At 55.8% G+C, this 16,659-nt stretch overlaps 1 protein-coding gene across 1 annotated transcript; it reads left to right on the forward strand.

The window, feature by feature from the left end:
• The first annotated feature begins 132 nt into the window (after positions 1-132).
• SEC16B (SEC16 homolog B, endoplasmic reticulum export factor) lies at positions 133-15,350 on the forward strand. The gene is made up of 27 exons (XM_050712348.1): positions 133-349; positions 973-1,133; positions 1,664-1,935; positions 2,153-2,259; positions 2,784-2,889; positions 2,999-3,077; positions 3,409-3,538; positions 3,792-3,943; positions 4,552-4,613; positions 5,680-5,815; positions 6,285-6,509; positions 6,809-6,906; positions 7,610-7,691; positions 7,787-7,904; positions 8,073-8,184; positions 8,409-8,514; positions 8,760-8,900; positions 10,885-10,998; positions 11,234-11,306; positions 12,971-13,189; positions 13,540-13,579; positions 13,920-14,067; positions 14,290-14,391; positions 14,696-14,783; positions 14,912-14,967; positions 15,069-15,131; positions 15,285-15,350. Exons 1-27 carry the CDS (start codon positions 133-135, stop codon positions 15,348-15,350), a joined length of 3,273 nt encoding a protein of 1,090 aa, XP_050568305.1.
• The last annotated feature ends 1,309 nt before the right edge of the window (positions 15,351-16,659 follow it).

Raw genomic sequence — 16,659 nt, forward strand, 5'->3', positions numbered from 1 at the left:
TGTATATACACTAAAATATATATTAAATGTATTAAAGTGGCATCCTTGTGGTCTCTAGGGCTCCTTTCTTGCTGTCCCAGGAGACCTGCCCTTTCCATATCAGACATTTCACTTTGCTCCCAGCCACCCAAAATGATGAAGAGCAGCTGTGGAACTGAAAGGAGAGCCTTCATTCTGCCCTGCCCAAGCAGCTTGTTGGCCTGGGCGCGACGCTTCCCTGGTTTGCATTTCCTCCAGGCTGGTGGCACGGCTGAGCGATGCAGATGTTGGTTTTTATTTGAAACCTTCAATTCTGCAGAGGCTGAGCGCTTATTTCTTGGGATCACCAGGGAACAGTTCTATTGTCCCGGTGGGGTGGAAATTTCAAACTCTGAAGTTGTAACACTGTAATCTTCCAGCATCCTTAAAATGGGATTTCTCCTGGTGGTGCAGGTGGGATCAGGACACATTTGGGAGTGAGAGGCCCTGGTCTTTTTCTAGGGCCACCCTGCAATTTTGGGAGAAGATGGCGTGTCACTGTGCTGTTGGGCAGAAGACAGTTTTACATTTAGCTTTTGCTGTGTTTCTCTGTGATGCAGCTTGATTTAATTCCCTCAATTTTTCAGTGTTTTAGGGTGCCCAAGGGGTTGCAGGAGGCTCTGTAGGAAGGAATCCCCAGTCCCTTACAGAGTAAGGACTTAGAGACATTGCTGGGGTGCTTCCTGGGTCTGTTCTGCCCAAATTGTGTCCCGGCCAGCACCCAGCGGGATGGATGTTGTTTGTTTGAGCCGTACGCATCTGTGGTCGGGTCCGGATCAGCTGAGCTTAATCAGCAGGTTTTATTTCTAATTTCTTAGGGAGTACAGCAGTGGGAGCAACATGAAGCTGGGCAAGGGAGGATGCGTGAACCATGGCTTAAAAATAATAATAAAAAAGAACGCAGGAAAAAATACGCTTTTTTGGGGGCTCAGAGGCTCGTGTGCTTCCTCTCAGGTGGGAGGGGATCCCTGGGGGCCTGGCGTCAGCAGCAGCAGCAGCACCGACCTGGCTGGACCCGGGCGGAGGAGCTGCTGCCCTTTGTCCCCTGTGGTGGCAGTGGACTTTGGCAGCGGCGCCTGGGGAGCGGAAGAAGGGCCCCAGCGGCCTCCCAGCAGGTGTGTGCAGCTGTGGGGGGTCCAAAAATGGGGGAGAACCCGAGTGATGGGCACCTGCATGTTTGCAGCAGGGCAGGGGGAGGTTAGTTAGGTTGAACCCTTGTTTCACCTCTGTTCAGACGTGAAATGACCCCAAAAAGCCTTAAATTTTGAGCGTGAGGGGCACTGCTCATAGCATGGCATGTACAACACGGGGCTTTACCCTCTTGTTGTGGAGGGGAGAGGGTTTTCCCCCTGCGTGGGGAAGCGGTGACCCAGGGCGTTTTCCAGGCTGGCCAGGAGGATGCTACCTGGCTGCAGACCACTCGCAGCGATGGCTACTTTCATCCCAAGGTTTTACGGGAAGCTTCATGGGGAGCCAAAAGGGGAAATCAATGTTTTATCTTGCCTCTGCTGTGGGTGTTTTGGAAACAGAGGATGGCAGGCTTGCAGGAGGGTGGGCAGAAGGTGGCAACAGGCTTCAGAGGAGGCTTTGGTGTGGGTAGAAAGCCCTTGTTGAAGCCCTTTGTCATCTATCTCGTTGCTCCCAGGCCTCCGAAGCCCCTCGGATCTTCCGGATGGAGCCCTGGGCCCCCCTGAGGCCGCCCCTGCCTCGGCAGGGTCATGCAGCCCGGGGTGAGAAGTGGGCTGTGTGGGCAGAGGGCCACCACGGGCCACCTCCCTGGTGGCCTGTCCTCCACGTGGGTCCCCCGCCTCGTCCCGGCTCCTGGGAGCAGGGCCACCCCCCCGGCAGGGACACGCGCCGCCCGGCATCCCGGGCAGAGAGCTACGAGAGCAGCCACCCCCTCAGGCCCTACTCCAGGTAGGAGGCATGTGGCTTTTAGCATGGCTCATGCTGAGCCCCTCCTCATCCCTCCACCTCATTAATGATTTTTCTGGAAGGTTCGATGAAATCTTCTTGGCAGAGAAGCTGCTTTTTGTCTCCATCATCCCTGCTGCCCCTAAAGGTCCCATCCCTGGATGGGGCCCGGGGGCTGGCGTGGTGTCCTTTCACAGCTCCACGCGTTGTGTTGTTCCAGGCAAGGACATGAAGACCCCCACTGGCAGTACCCAGCAGCCACCTATGGGGACAACCACGCTTACCAAAGCCACCAGCGGCAGCCTGTGGCCTGGCAGGGTGACAGAGGTACCCTCTCCTCCTCTGGATCTGGGGACAGACCTCTGGCTCGCAGAAGAGGCGAGGTCTTCTCTGGAATGGGATGTCCTGGGGCTTGCACACCTCCAGGGCTTTCTCCTGGCCATGCTTACAGGCCACCAGTGCTGTCCTCCCTGGGCTGTGCTGCCCTAAATTTGCATTTGGGAGCTGGGCACATTTAATGTGTCCCAAGGGAGCATTTAATATTGACCTGCATGGCTCAAAATCTGCATTGTGCCCGGGTGCAGGCTGAGCATGGGGATGCTGATGTGGTCGGGGTGGCTGGGACCTCGTTTTTGCTGTATTTCTGGGCTGAAGAAAAGGGGAGGCAGGAAAGAAGGAAGGGTGGTGTTGGCAGACGTGTGCAAGGCTACCTCGGACCTCTGACTTGCCGGGCTAATTGGAAGCAAATGGAGTGTGTGTGGCAAATTGTCTGGCTCGTTGCTTTGTTTTTGTAACTCCACAATGGCTCGCTGCTCCAGAGGGGCAACGCGAAATCTTGGTTCCCTCTCTAGACGTGAGACAGAGCGAGCCCTACGGCAAGAGCAGGGCCTACCGGGACCAGCACTACCACAGGGGCTACCATCCCAACCTGGCCACCAGCCCACCTGGGCAGGACAGGTGAGGGGGTGCTCGGGCTGCGGCTCATCCCTTCCCACAAACCAGTGGGTTTGTGGCCAGTCCCCAAATCTCCAGCACCAAGAGTGTCTCCTTTTGCTCCCTCCTGCAGGTCCCAGAGCTACGACGTGTACAAGGAGGGCTCCAGGCGGTCATGGGCAGGGGGGGAGGCCAGTGGCCAGCCCCGAGAGGTAACCCCAGGATGGGCAGGGATGGGGGGAAAGGCTCGGGGCTCCCCCAGGGATTTAGGGAGCCATCCTATGCCCCTCCTCCAGCTGGGAGACGATGAGGAGAAAAGGGCTGCTTTGCTACGTTAGGCTTGTTGCTAAACGTTTTATTCGGGGGTTATTAGGATTTATGAAATCTGTCTGCTGGACTAATGAATCTAGGATGCTGAAGGGCTTGAGCTGTTAGGACAGCAATCAGCAATCAGTGGGTCCTGCCGCCCCGGGTGAGCGGTGGAGCCCCTAGTTTCTCAGCCAGGTTCGTGTCTTCTCCCCTCCTCACCATGCCGCGGGCCAGCCCAGCCTGCTCCTGCAGTACCGCGAGTCGGGGCTCAGCTCCAGTGGCTACGAGCTCAGCCAGTACATCCGCGACGGAGCCGACCACTGCGACACCGCGTTTTCGGAGAGCTGGAGCCCAGCGCAGGGAGGTGAGGACAAGTAAATAAACGGCTGCTGTTAGGAGGTTTGCTGTCCTGTGGCGTGGATGTTTGCTGGAGGTGATCCTGCTGGGTGCGAGGAGCTGCCTCCCATTTGTCTTCTGCTTTAGGGGACGGTCCCTGTGTGTGGGGCCACCAGAGCGTTGCTCGTGTTGAGGGGCCAGGATGGGAGCTGGTCATCTCACCATGGAGGTGGTGGTGTGGGGTCAGGGTGGGGGACTCACGCTGGCCTGTGTCGTTGCAGGGGGGCCCTCGGTGTCCGGCCTGCTGGCACCCCCCAAGTTCTCGCTGCCGCACAGGGCGGTGTGCTTTGGGGCTGGAGGGCAGCTGGTGCTGGTGTGTCCCCACAGCCCTGCTGAGGGGCAGAGGCCCCTGGTCGAGCTGCACAGCCTGGAGGTACGCCCCAGCTCCCGAATCCACCCGTGGTTCCGTCACTGGAGCTGTCCCTTCCACCCCAACGTCAGACACCCTTCCTCACCCAAGTGGCCTCCTCAGCAGCCTTCCCGACCCCCTGCTACCATCTTGTCTCCAGCCCTCATGGCCTCCTAGGCCTCATTGTGCCAGCCCCTACCTGGGCATCGCTCTCAGCCTTTGGACCCCATCTCCTGCTCCTTTGGCTCCACAACCCTCATGTTGTCCATGGCCTGCTCACAGCGATCCCCTTCTGTTGGGGTGGACATGGTCCATACCCCTCTGAGGGGCAAATCTGCTTACCTTCCCGAGGTGCTCCTATACGGAGGCCATACCCATCCCTTGAGTCCACCACAACACTTCTCTCTCCTTTCTTGCCTCCCAGAGGAGGCAGGTGCCATCTCAAGGACCATCCTGGCCATGGGGCCTCACATGATGGTTTAATTTTGATGCTGTGGGGTTACCTTAACAAGGCAGAGAATGGGTTCGCCAGCACTGTTAAACCCTGGGCCAAGGTGCTGACTTTCAGCTAGTCCAGTGGGAGCTGTCCTCCTTACTGGAGTCCAGCTGCTGAATTTGTTGCTGTTTTTTAGGTAATCCTTCAAGGCACAAAAGAGCAGGAGGAGCTGCAGGCCTTCCCAGGGCCACTGGCCAGGTATGGACCTGGTGGGTCTCAGAGCCACGTCCTGTGCTGGCACAAGCCCAAGGCAGGCTTCAAAGGCCCCCCTGGTTTTGGGAGGTGAATGTGTGCAAGGGCCGAGTCTGGGTTCGGACGGGGAGCCTGTCCCCTCCATGCGGTGTTGATTGGTTTGTGTCGTGGCAAGTGGCTTTTCTGAATGTCCATGGGGTGGGGGTTTGGTGCGCTTTGTACGTCTGATCTTATTTTGTGTTCATACCCCAACAAACTGAGTTTTGGGACATTCTTTGGACTTCTGTGGTTTACCCTTCCCTAAGCTTTTTCCCTCTCAGGCTATTGATATTCAACCTAATACTCAACTTCTTGCAGTGTGAGCCTGGGGATGAATCATAGCGTGTTGCACCAGGCAATTCTCCTGGTCACACCAGAATGCAAAAGGAGAAAAAACTTTTACTGAGCAAAAGCTGCAGGTGCTCAGAAACTGGGTAGAAGATCTGGAGGTCCCTCTCCTCTGGCTGACATTCCCCGTGTCTCTCAGCCACCCCTTCTGTATAATTGTCAGATTTTTCTCATTATAAGACAGAGTAGTACTGCCTGGTTTGCACACAGCTTAAAGGTTCTGCCTCTGTGTCAGACCCTAAGGGTTTATATGGTCATAAATGTGTCTTTTGCCCTGCATGGTGGCAGTTAATCAAATAAAAGATACTGCCTCTATGTGTGCCTGCTCCTACAGCCCTGGACATCCACGTCTGTGACAGCACTGCACCTAGGCAAAGTGGGGGATCTTTGCAGGTAGATTGGGGAACAGGTTAGTAGGGCAGAGGGTGTGAGAGGCCTTCAGCACCCCCGAAATACAGAAATCTGCAAAGAGTCATCAAAATGACCAAATTTCTTAAGCATTTTTGAGCTTAGTGGGGTCAATGCAGTATGTGTCTTTGACTGCTTAGGATCTTCTCTTTTCTGTCTCTTTCTTCTTTGAATCTTCGGCATCCCTGTCAGTGAACCTGGGGGCGCTTTGATTCTTAATGATGTCCTAGATTGCTTTCCCTTGGGTTTCTTTTGATGCCTTTGTTTGCTGCCGTAGGGAAGATCTGCACAAGGTGGATGTGATGACATTTTGCCAGCAGAAGATAGCCACAAGCTGTGATCTCTCAACACAAAGAGGCAGAGATTCAGCTCTTCTCTGGAAACTCCTGGTCCTCCTCTGCCGGCAGAACGGGGTAGGTTCTGACCCTTTTGATCTTTGTGGTGAGACAAGAGAGGCCCCTTATGTGCCTCTTGATCCAGTGGCTGCTTTAGGGGAAGTTTAAAACCATCCCATTCCCACGTTGCTGTCAATCACTTTGGTACTGCCTGGGTATTTGTAGCAAAACCCTTCTTCTGCATTGCTTCTCGTCCTTGTGAACCACCAGCAGCCCAATGCAATGGCAGCTCTGTTGCAAGGAGATGAATCCCTTAATCCGATGAAATCTACCACATCTAGTCTGTGGCTGCTTGTTGGAAGTGGGTGAACAATATCTTCAGAGCTGTGACAGTCTTGGGAGTGGTGCTGGCTCCTTTACCCCCCCAGTTGCATGCTGGTGGCCAAGGCTGGTCTTGCTGGGAAGAGTGTATGGGCGTTGGGCTGGAAGTGCCGTTGGGCAGCCTCCACAGGCCTTGTTCCTCCCTTCCCCACCTCCCCTTCCACAGTCCATGGTGGGCTCAGACGTGGCCGAGCTGCTGATGCAAGACCGCAGGCACCAGGAGAAGTACAAGAGGCAAAACCCCATGGAGAACCCAACCAGCCTGGCGGAGGATGAGTGGCGCCAGCCGGGGACGCTGGACCTCATTACAGGAGAAGTCCCTCCCGTCGTGGAGACGCAGGCGCAGATAGTGGAGAAGTTCACCAAGCTCCTCTACTACGGCAGAAGGAAAGTAAGTTGTGAGCAGGACCCGGGATGTAGGGCTGACTTTTTTTGTTGGTCTTGTTGGCCTCTCCAGGCAGGTTTTAAAGGCGGTCAAGAAGTATCTTGCGGTTGCAGGATCAACTCTTCAAGTTGTGTTTGTACAATAGTTGTCATCGTTGTGGAAGTCAGAAAGCTAAATAGGCCTTTGTGAATGTTTTTTGGAGGGTATTAGTTAAACCCAACGTAGTCCCTGAGGTTCTTCTCCGAGCTGGGTGAGCGGAGGAGAGCAGTGAGCGCGGACCCCTTACCCCTCTGCCTTGGCTGCAGGACGCCCTGCTCTGGGCCATGAGAAACCAGCTGTGGGGCCATGCTCTCTTCCTCTCCAGCAAGATGGACCCGCGGACCTACAGCTGGGTGCTCACTGGGTAAGTGGGGGAGTTCAAGCAAGGTGAGCTGCTGGTGATCGGCTTTGCCGAGCAGGTACTCCCCTGGGTATCCCCCTGGGTGCCCTCAGCCCCGAGGCACTGAAACAGAGCCCCGATTTCAGCTGGACCTTTCAGAGGAGCCAAAGGGGAGAGGGGAGCACCTGTCCAGGTGGGCCGGAGTCCTTCAGGCTTCCTGAGGGACAGCAGAAACCAAATGAGGGGCCGGGAAGCAGAAGAAAAGCTGTTCCCCAGTGATGTGGGGTGGATTTATTCCAAGTGCTTGGCTTTGCTCTAGCTGCAGGTGGGCAAAGGCTGGGGTAGGGGTAGCTGAGCCATCTTTGCCGGGATCTAGCTCAGGCTGAGCTGTTCATCCTACTCGTGTGAGCATTTTCTAGTGGAATTAATATACTTAGTCTGGATTGGGTTGATCCCTTCAGGGAGGGTTAAGCAAAAATTTTCTCTCACGCATCCCGAATCCTTTTAAGAAGGTTTTATGCAGCATTGTCCTTGAGACTCGCCTGCTCCGGAGGCAGCACAGCTCACCAGCCTGGTGGGGCTTGCTCTCCTTTCTGCCTTACCTTCAGCAGCAAAACAAAGCCCCCCAGGACACTGCTTTGCTGGGGCTTCTGGGACGTGCCCTAGGAGGCGTGTGAGAATTTTGGGGTCCCAACACAGCATCCCCATCTCTGCTGTCTCCTCGCAGGTTCACCAGCACACTGGCCACCAATGACCCGCTGCAGACCCTCTTCCAGCTCATGTCGGGAAGGATCCCACAGGTGGCACAGGTCCGTAAGCCTGTCCTGGCCTGTGCTGTCACCCACTGGTGACACCTGCCTGGTGGTGACCACCTCATCTCACGTTGGCTTTCCTCTCCCTCCAGAGCTGCGGGGATGCCAAGTGGGGAGACTGGAGGCCCCACCTGGCCGTGCTGCTGTCCAACAAGGTGGGAGACATGGAGCTGAACCACCGGGCCATCATCACCATGGGGGACAGCTTGGGTGAGCTGAGGCCACGATGCTACGTGCACCCCTTTTGTGGAGCTGCTCAGTTAGCTGCTCTTCTGGAGATGCCTGGGATTTTCATGAGAGCTTGAAGGCCTTCAAAGCAGCGCCGAGCTGGTGTTGCTTGCTTGTCAGGGCTGAGTATCTGTGTCTGCCTTCCCCCAGCTGGCCGGGGAGCCGTGGAAGCAGCTCACTTCTGCTACCTGATGGCAGATATTCCTTTCAGTTACTTCGGGGCGAAAGCAGACCGCATGGCGCTGCTGGGCAGCAGCCACCGGTGAGTCAGCCCAGTCCCACCATAGCTTCATCTCCCCCTCTTCCTCATCCCCGGGATCTCTCCCACAAAACCAAAGCCTGTTTGGGGGGATTTTATTGCTCTTAATGCCAGCTGAGCTCCGGGCCCCTCCAGCTGCAGGATGGCACCGCTGCGGAGCTGCGGCCCGTTGGGATGGAGAACCTTGCTCCTATGCCCTGAGCACCCCTCTCCCCTCTGCCCCGCAGGCAGGCATTTGCCCAGTTCGCCAGCACGGAGGCCATCCAGCGCATGGAAATCTTCGAGTATTGCCAGCAGCTGCGGCGGCCCAAATCCTTCCTGCTCCCCTTCCAGGTAGTGAGGGCAAGCAAACACGGATGCTGCTCAGACTAGCCGTAAGGCATCCCATAAGCATTCCCCAGCCCTGTTGGAGCTGAGGGCAGGGGCTGCTCTCCAAAACTTGGTCTCTTGCTGCTTTTTGGGGTTGATGGTGGGGCTGCGGTGGCCAAGGGGCTGCTCCAAGGCAGGGCTTTGGGTTTTGGGGACCGGCGGGTGTGAGCATCCCCTTGCTCCTGTCCTACGACCACTGCTCTCCCAAGGTGTACAAGCTCCTCTATGCCTCTCGCCTGGCCGACCACGGGCTCCCAGCCCACGCCCTGAACTACTGCGAGCACATCGCCACCGTGCTCCTGGGACAGGATCCGGCCAGCCACCCCGTCCTGGCCCAGCAGCTGGTGAAGGTGAGTCTTGTGCCCCTGCTGCACACATCCCGGTTGGGGACATCACTGGGGTCCTGTCGAATCTGGGACTTCACCTGGGTGCCTGCACACATCGATGGTATCACCTGCCAAACAGGGATGGAGTTGTTTAGAGGCCAAGGATGCTTTCTATTGTGGAGGAGTTTTTGAACTTTTAAATAGCACAGACTGTTAGATTCACTTTTGAGAAGCCAAAATCCACAGGGCGCTTGATGTTTCCTCCCCAGCACATCATCTCACGGTTGAGTTTTCTGGTTGGGGACTCTTCTGGGCTGGCAGTGAATGGGAGCATGTCCCTGCTTGCAGCTCGGAGCTTCTTCCTTGCAAAACTATGGTCTCATGCTCATGGTGAGCTGGGAGGTACCTATGGCAGGTATGAGGTGCTGGTGTTTGCACATCACCCCTTTTTGGTGACAGTGTTGCAGCTTGAACTGGAAATCTCACATCCCACGCTGGGGCACGGTGGGCATCAGTGTCCCATGTCCCCAGGGGCAGGTCGCACATCTTCCCATGGCAGTACCTTCCCCCGCAGGGTGCAGGGTGAGATGGGGGGAGCAGGGGTGCGGGATGCTGCAGGAATGACATTCAGCCCCAAAACTCGGCATTGTGCATCACACCCCCATCCACACACCGTTGCCGAAACCTATTTACCGTCTAACAGCCTCTCAGATCTGCGGTTCTGCTGGGGATAATGCTTCTCCTGGGAGAAAACACTTTCATCTGAAAAACCATTGCATTCGTAGACACTCTTGTCTTTGATGTTTTAGACTGTGTTACAAATTATGATACACATTAGTGTTTGATTAAGACTTCCCCTCTTTTGAAGCTGGGGACGGTATACAACCAGGTGCTGGTTCATTAATATTGGATCAAAGTGCACATTAGCTTTTGGATTAAACATTCCCCCCGTTTAGGAGTAATCATGCTTATAATTTCCTCTTTCCTGCAATTGATTTAGGATGAGCACACGTGTGTTTGCACAAAGCTGGGACGGTGGGGTCTGGCCGGCCGCGCTGGGCGGCTCCACAGCTGGTCCCTGTCCCCAGGACAGGTCCCATCTCGCTGTCACCTGCTGGTGGTGGGAGCTGGGTTTATGCTGGTTTAGGCTCCATTTGTAACATCTTCGGGATACGGAAGAAGCGGACGATGTGGACTTGGTGCAGAGGGGGAATGCTGAGGTCTGCAGGGTGGCCCTTGGGGTGGCAGCCTTCGAAGGAGCGTAAATCAGTGCCAGGCGGGGAAATGGAGCTGGGAGGGAGCTTGACAAGTCCCCAGACAGAGGATCGATAACAGAAAGAACAGACTGGACGAAGATCTGTGCTTTGGGTGTTGTTTCCCCTCTACCTTCTGTCTTGAAACTGGACCCAGGTCTAAGCAGGAGTCCCAGGTCATTCAGATGGCTTTGGCTGGAGCGGCATGGACCCTTCTCGTGCTGGAGAAATGAAACGTGCAGCAGCAATGCTGCAGAGAGGGACCTGGGGGAGACAGTGGAGCACGGAAAAAATATTGAGCAGTAAAATGATAACAGGATGCTGCTGGAAAAAAAAAAAAAAGCCAATGTTATCATGTTATTCTGGGCTGTGAGAGCAAGAATGGCATGTGTGAGACAAGGAGGTGATAATCCCCTGTGCTCAGGGGTCTCAGCTGGGGCACTGTGCCCCATTTTGGATGCTGTGCTCAGGGACAGTGCCAGATTGGAGCCAGTGATGAAGAGAAGAGCTCAGGTGATAAGAGGTGGAGGGGAAAATGACCTCGGGGTTATTTTCTGCAGGCAAGATAAGCTGGGGGAGGAAGGGGGCACGGGGGGATGTGATAAGGGTTCTCCAGTGTGCAGGAGGTTGATTTTAGGGGCTGGCGCCTGGCCATCCCTGCAGCATTTGCAGAGCAAGAATCAAGAGGCTTAACTTGCAGCAAGGCAGATTTCACCTAGATATCAGGAAAATCCCCGTTGTCCCCGTCCCTGCAGCTGGCCGAGCGGCTGAAGCTCTGTGACCCGCTGCTGCTGGAGATGCCTGAACAGGACCAGGCGCTGGAGCCAGAGTGGCTGCTGCAGCTCCGAGCCCACTGCCAGCACTGGGAGGTGAGGAGCAGCCCTGGGGTGCTCCAGGTCTCATCTCTTCTGGTGGTTTTGTGTCCCTCTGACTTCCCCTACTGCCCGCTCGCAGCGGGGCAGAGAGCCACGGGGGTGTTGGTATGGGGGGTCTCCTTTAATTGAGCTTGTGCTTTCCTTCACACTGTCTGCGTGGTGTACTTGGGCTTTGCCCTGTGCCACCCTGTCCTCCTCTTTGTCACGTTTGTCCTCTGGCTCCCTGCAGACGGAGGACGACCTCACTCCAGAAGTAGCACTGACCCAGCCGGAGCTCTCCTGGGCTGCTGTGTCCACCCCAGGTACGGAAGGGGAACAGCGGCTGCTGGGGTTGCATCTCAAAGGTTGCCTGCCTAATTACCTCACTGGGCATAATTATCTCTGTGGGTGGGGAGGGTGCCGGTGGCACACATCTGTTGGGCATCCCATCGAGGAGAAGCCCAGCCGGGTGGCTCCCTGGTGGTGCCCCATGGCCACCTCCATCAGGAGGATGTTCGCTGGGCACGGCTGTTTGCTCCTGGCTACCTGCTCGTACCCAGTTTTCTGGCGCTGAGGACTGGCAGCGGAGACGCCAGCACCGATGGGTAGAGGACGAAGCCTGGAGCAGACAGGATAAAACAAGACAGATTTCTCCGAGCCATTTCTTCCTATCAGCTTTCCCTGCTGCTGCCAAATTCCCCTTCAAGGAGCTCTCCCAGGCAGTTAAAAGGATCATCAATCCTGATTGCCTCCTGCTGCTATCAGGGCTGAGGCTATGATCGTCCCTCTCTGAAAAAAACACATCGCAGGTATGATGGGATGACTTCTCCGAGCCCGTGGCTGCCGCAGCTCGCTTGCTTTCCCTGTGCCCAGCACTTTGCTTCACTGAGAAGGCTGTTCAGAGCCAACCTCAGGACGGGAGGCTGCCTTGTTGTTCCTCATCAGTGGACTTGTGTGCAGGGAAAGCTGGCTTGATGCTGAATTCATCTATCCTGCAAAGAAAAAGCCTGGATGAAGCCTGCTTGGGTGCAGAGGATTTGGCCCAGAGACCCAGCTCTAGGGCTGATCGCAAAGTGTCCTCCCAAGTGCCATGCTGGGATGGGCATGGGCACAGCAGCCTCCCTGTGGTTTCCTCCTGGGCTTTCTCCAGCTGAACGTGGAGTCAAGCATCGGTGGTGCACTGGTCCCTTCTCCTTTCTGCAAGCATCTCCAGGCGGGTACAGAGACCTGAGCAGGCTGGGAGCGATGCCAACAGGCCAAGCGAAGGGCTTGGTAGAGCCTCAGCCAAGAAGAAGTGTGGTCCTTCCCCTGGTGGGGTCTGGCTCCTGCCTGGTGGCATCCGAGGGTGATGGGAGAGAAGATGCTCCATGAAGAGCACGTTTCTGCCCAGAGACCCAGAGCTGGAGCAAGCGGTGTGCAGGAGGGACACGTGCCTTGGAGCATCCCTGGGACACGTGTCTAACATCAGGCAGAGCATCGCATGCATGTGCTAAATAAAACCAACCCTCGCCACCTACTCAGCCTGCCCTTCAAACAGAAACCCAGCCTTGAACAAGTCTGCCTGAAGCAAGAGAGGGCTCATGTGTGAGGCTGCAGCTGCAGAGCTGTGGGTCTTCTCTCCCACTCGGGTTTGCAGCAAGAGGGGAAAAAAAAGTCTCAGGGCCCCAGACTGCTTTCAGTTGCTTTCAACTGCTTTCAACTGCTGGGCACGTGTTGCTTGCTCCTGGCCTCTACTTCGACAGTGTTCTTCTGGGCTTGTTTGCAACCTCAGGCAGGTTCCCAGGAGGTTTTCCACCATCAGTCACAGCCCACCTTCCTTGGAGCCTCTTGCTCCATGCCCTGCCTCCTTCCTCGCCCACGTGTGGTCCCTGGGGTCCCTCCTCACCCTCGCAGCTCCCACTGATGTATAATGGAGAAGAAGAAAACCCAGTGCAACAGCCTGATGGAATTGCAAACACTGGTGTGAGCTCTTGGATGTGTTTTGCAGGCGGAGAGCCCAACCATGAGCTACCCCCGAGCGATGGCTACCAGCAGGAGCTGTGGCACCAGCCTGTCCCCCCTATGCCACCACAGGGACCCAGTCCCCACCAGGATGTGTCCATCCAGCCCCTGGCACCTGCTGAAGTTGCAGCACTGGGCATGGGACCGGCCACCTCTCCAGGAGGACTTTCCTCTGAGCCCTCTCCACAGGTGGTGCCACCAGCAGGTAGGCACCAGCCTGGCTTTTCTGCAGAAATGCCTGTCTGCAAGTTGTGGCAGTTGAGTGGGGTGTCCCTTGGGAAGACACGGCCTCCCTAAGGCATGTGTCGCTCTGAACGCCACTGCCTTTGCCCCAGCACCTTGCTTATCAGGAAGGTGCTCCAGCCTTGTCCCAGACATGGTGTCATGGTCACCATGCACCCAAGCAGTTTCCACCAGGACCATCACCTTGGTCATGTGGGTTGTCTTTCCTACGAGGCATTGCCCAAAGCAGCAAGGGACTTAAATGACCTTCAACAGATGGGGCAGGAGCTTCCTGGGCTGAACCCTGACCATGTCTTCTCCTCTACTCCTTAGGAGATGCTGGAGAGCCCCAAGACGCCCATGAGGTGCAGCAGCAGCCGTCCCTGCCAGCAGAGCCAGTGAGTTGGGGTGAGCGGTCAAACCGCAGTGCTTCGTGTTCAGATGGGGACGTGGGACTCACTGATTCCTCTCCTTCCATGCCTTGGTTTCCATACCACACATCACGGTGCCACCTGTCCCCCTGGGGAGAGCTGAGGGATCATGGTGGCCCTCTCCAGCATCCTCCTTCCCATCTCTGGGGCACCTGCCAGCACCTTCGCACCTGCCATAAGGGACACAATGGGTGCCTGTGGACATTAACCATCAAGCCTGCTGTGGTGGTGGCCCCAGGCTGCTCTGGTCACACTCAGTGCTCCACAAGCACCATGTTACAGACCTGGTCTCCAATGCCAGCAGGGGTTAAGCACAAGAGCTCGCTCGGTCTCGGAGAGCTCGACCATCTCCCAGGAGGAAGGCAGCCAGCCATCCTCGGACAGCGCACTCGAGGAGCCAGCAGCGGAGGTGACGCCGGGTGAGGACAAGGTAAGCATGCTGTAGCAGACGGGAAGCGTGGCTGTCCCTGATGCTGGGCTGTCCTGTGCCTGGCCACCCTCTCCCAGCCGTGCCTTGGACAAAATGGACAAAATGTCTGTCTGGGTGTCGGCAGTACAAGGGGGAGCTGCAGGCACTGTCCTGCTCCCATCCTGTGGGCTTGTAGCAGCCTCACCCGCTTGCCGCTTTGACCGTGAAACCTGTGCTTGCTAGAGCTCTGGATTCAGGTGGTTTGGCTGGTTTCGGTCGAAGCCCACTATGGAAGCCTCTCCCAAAGCCACGTCTGCTGCAGACTGCCCCACACCAGAACCACAGGTAGGAGGGACACAGGTGCAGCTATGAGGATGGGTGGTGCATTGCTCCCTTCATCCCTCCCCTCCATCCTTCAATCCTAGAAGTGAATCCTTTATTGATAATAACTGTAAATACATGAAGCGTTGTTGCTCTGGGAGGAGCCCCAAGCTCTAGGCAATCTCCCCAGGGATTGCTCACCCCAGCCAGCTGCCTTATAGCCCCCATAGTGGCTCTTCAGGGGGTGCAGGCTGGCACCCCAAACCGGAGTGTGCAGGGCAAAGGTCTTCTCCACACACAGAGCCCTGAATGGGTGGATGTGTTTCAGGAACGGATGTCGCCATCCCCACCTGACACTGCTCCTGCGGCTGGGATGAGTCCTTCAGCCTCCCCATTGCCTACCTCCAGAAACCCCGGTAAGTGTGGCATGGGGCACCTCTGCCCCCTCCCTTTGGGAAGCTGCTCCTTTTATTTTTTTAAGGTTGTTTTTGAGTTGCATGCCCCAGAATCACCAAAAAGTGAAATCTCTTTGTTGCTACTGCAGTGTCCATTGACATGAAGGGCCCGTGGGCTATGGACAGTCACAAGGCTGGAGATCAGGTGAGGGGAGGTGGGCGTGGTGGTGTCCAGCCACCCCTCTGCTTAGGACAGCTCTGAAATCGGGGTTGACAGTATGGCGTCTCTCCCTTCACCCATTGCAGCCCGGCTCCAACCAACCACCGCTGGGGACAATCCCGCTTTTCAACCCTGCCGAGATCTCCCAGGTGAGAGCCTTCTCCTGGGCTGCTGCTGGACTGGGAGGGGGGCCAGCACCCTGACTTTTGGGAATGATAGAGACAAGATTGTGGCCAGGCATCACGCCTGTTTTGGGAGGCAGTGGGAACAAACCATGAACGTCTCTTCCTGTGCTTCCCCAGCTCACCGCCGCCCGACCCAGCCAACCCAGGCTGCTCTCCCAGCGCCGCTACCCCAACCCTTTGTGAGTGGAGGGGGCAATGCACGTGTATCGCTGCGAGAAACCAACAGCAGTTTGTGGAAAGCTTTGATATAAAACGGTGTTTGTGGTTTCTTTTTTGGGGGGAGGAGAGGTTGGGGTGGGGGCAGACAGCGCAAAGTGTCATCTGGCTCCCCCCAGCCTCTGCCTCTAGGTTCTGAGGGTGTTGGGGGGTGTTTCTGTCATAAAATGGTGGGGTTGTTGGGGGTGATTTTGTCATCTGGGGGTGATAAAATGGTGTGTGTGTGGGTTTTGGGGGGTGTTTCTGTCATAAAATGTTGGGGGTGCGGGTGTTGGGGGCGTTTCTGTCATAAAATGTTAGGTGTGGGGGTTTTGGGGGGTGTTTCTGTCACAAAATGTTAGGTGTGGGGGTTTTGGGGGCGTTTCTGTCATAAAATGTTAGGTGTGGGGTTTTTGGGGGGTGTTTCTGTCATAAAATGTTAGGTGTGGGGGTTTTGGGGGGTGTTTCTGTCACAAAATGTTAGGTGTGGGGGTTTTGGGGGCGTTTCTGTCATAAAACGTTAGGTGTGGGGTTTTTGGGGGGCGTTTCTGTCATAAAATGTTAGGTGTGGGGGTTTTGGGGGGTGTTTCTGTCACAAAATGTTAGGTGTGTGGGTTTTGGGGGGTGTTTCTGTCATAAAATGTTGGGGGTGCGGGTGTTGGGGGTGTTTCTGTCATAAAATGTTAGGTGTGGGGGTTTTGGGGGGTGTTTCTGTCATAAAATGTTAGGGGTGCGGGTGTTGGGGGTGTTTCTGTCATAAAATGTTAGGTGTGGGGGTTTTGGGGGTGTTTCTGTCATAAAATGTTGGGGGTGCGGGTGTTGGGGGTGTTTCTGTCACAAAATGTTAGGTGTGGGGGTTTTGGGGGGTGTTTCTGTCATAAAATGTTAGGGGTGCGGGTGTTGGGGGTGTTTCTGTCATAAAATGTTAGGTGTGGGGTTTTTGGGGGGCGTTTCTGTCACAAAATGTTAGGTGTGGGGGTTTTGGGGGCGTTTCTGTCATAAAACGTTAGGTGTGGGGTTTTTGGGGGGCGTTTCTGTCACAAAATGTTAGGTGTGTGGGTTTTGGGGGGTGTTTCTGTCATAAAATGTTGGGGGTGCGGGTGTTGGGGGTGTTTCTGTCATAAAATGTTAGGTGTGGGGGTTTTGGGGGGTGTTTCTGTCATAAAATGTTGGGGGTGCGGGTGTTGGGGGTGTTTCTGTCATAAAATGTTAGGTGTGGGGGTTTTGGGGGGTGTTTCTGTCATAAAATGTTAGGGGTGCGGGTGTTGGGGGTGTTTCTGTCATAAAATGTTAGGTG

The sequence above is a fragment of the Cygnus atratus genome, chromosome 8 (assembly GCF_013377495.2).
Source record: "Cygnus atratus isolate AKBS03 ecotype Queensland, Australia chromosome 8, CAtr_DNAZoo_HiC_assembly, whole genome shotgun sequence".
Classification (NCBI taxonomy): domain Eukaryota; kingdom Metazoa; phylum Chordata; class Aves; order Anseriformes; family Anatidae; genus Cygnus; species Cygnus atratus.

Excerpts from the sequence above, each read along its gene's own strand:
- SEC16B (XM_050712348.1), top strand. The coding sequence starts at position 133 with ATGATGAAGAGCAGCTGTGGAACTGAAAGGAGAGCCTTCATTCTGCCC. Across the intron at positions 1,134-1,663 it reads CCCCAGCGGCCTCCCAGCAG|GCCTCCGAAGCCCCTCGGAT; the intron begins GTGTGTGCAGCT and ends CGTTGCTCCCAG. Across the intron at positions 13,190-13,539 it reads ACAGGTGGTGCCACCAGCAG|GAGATGCTGGAGAGCCCCAA; the intron begins GTAGGCACCAGC and ends TCTACTCCTTAG.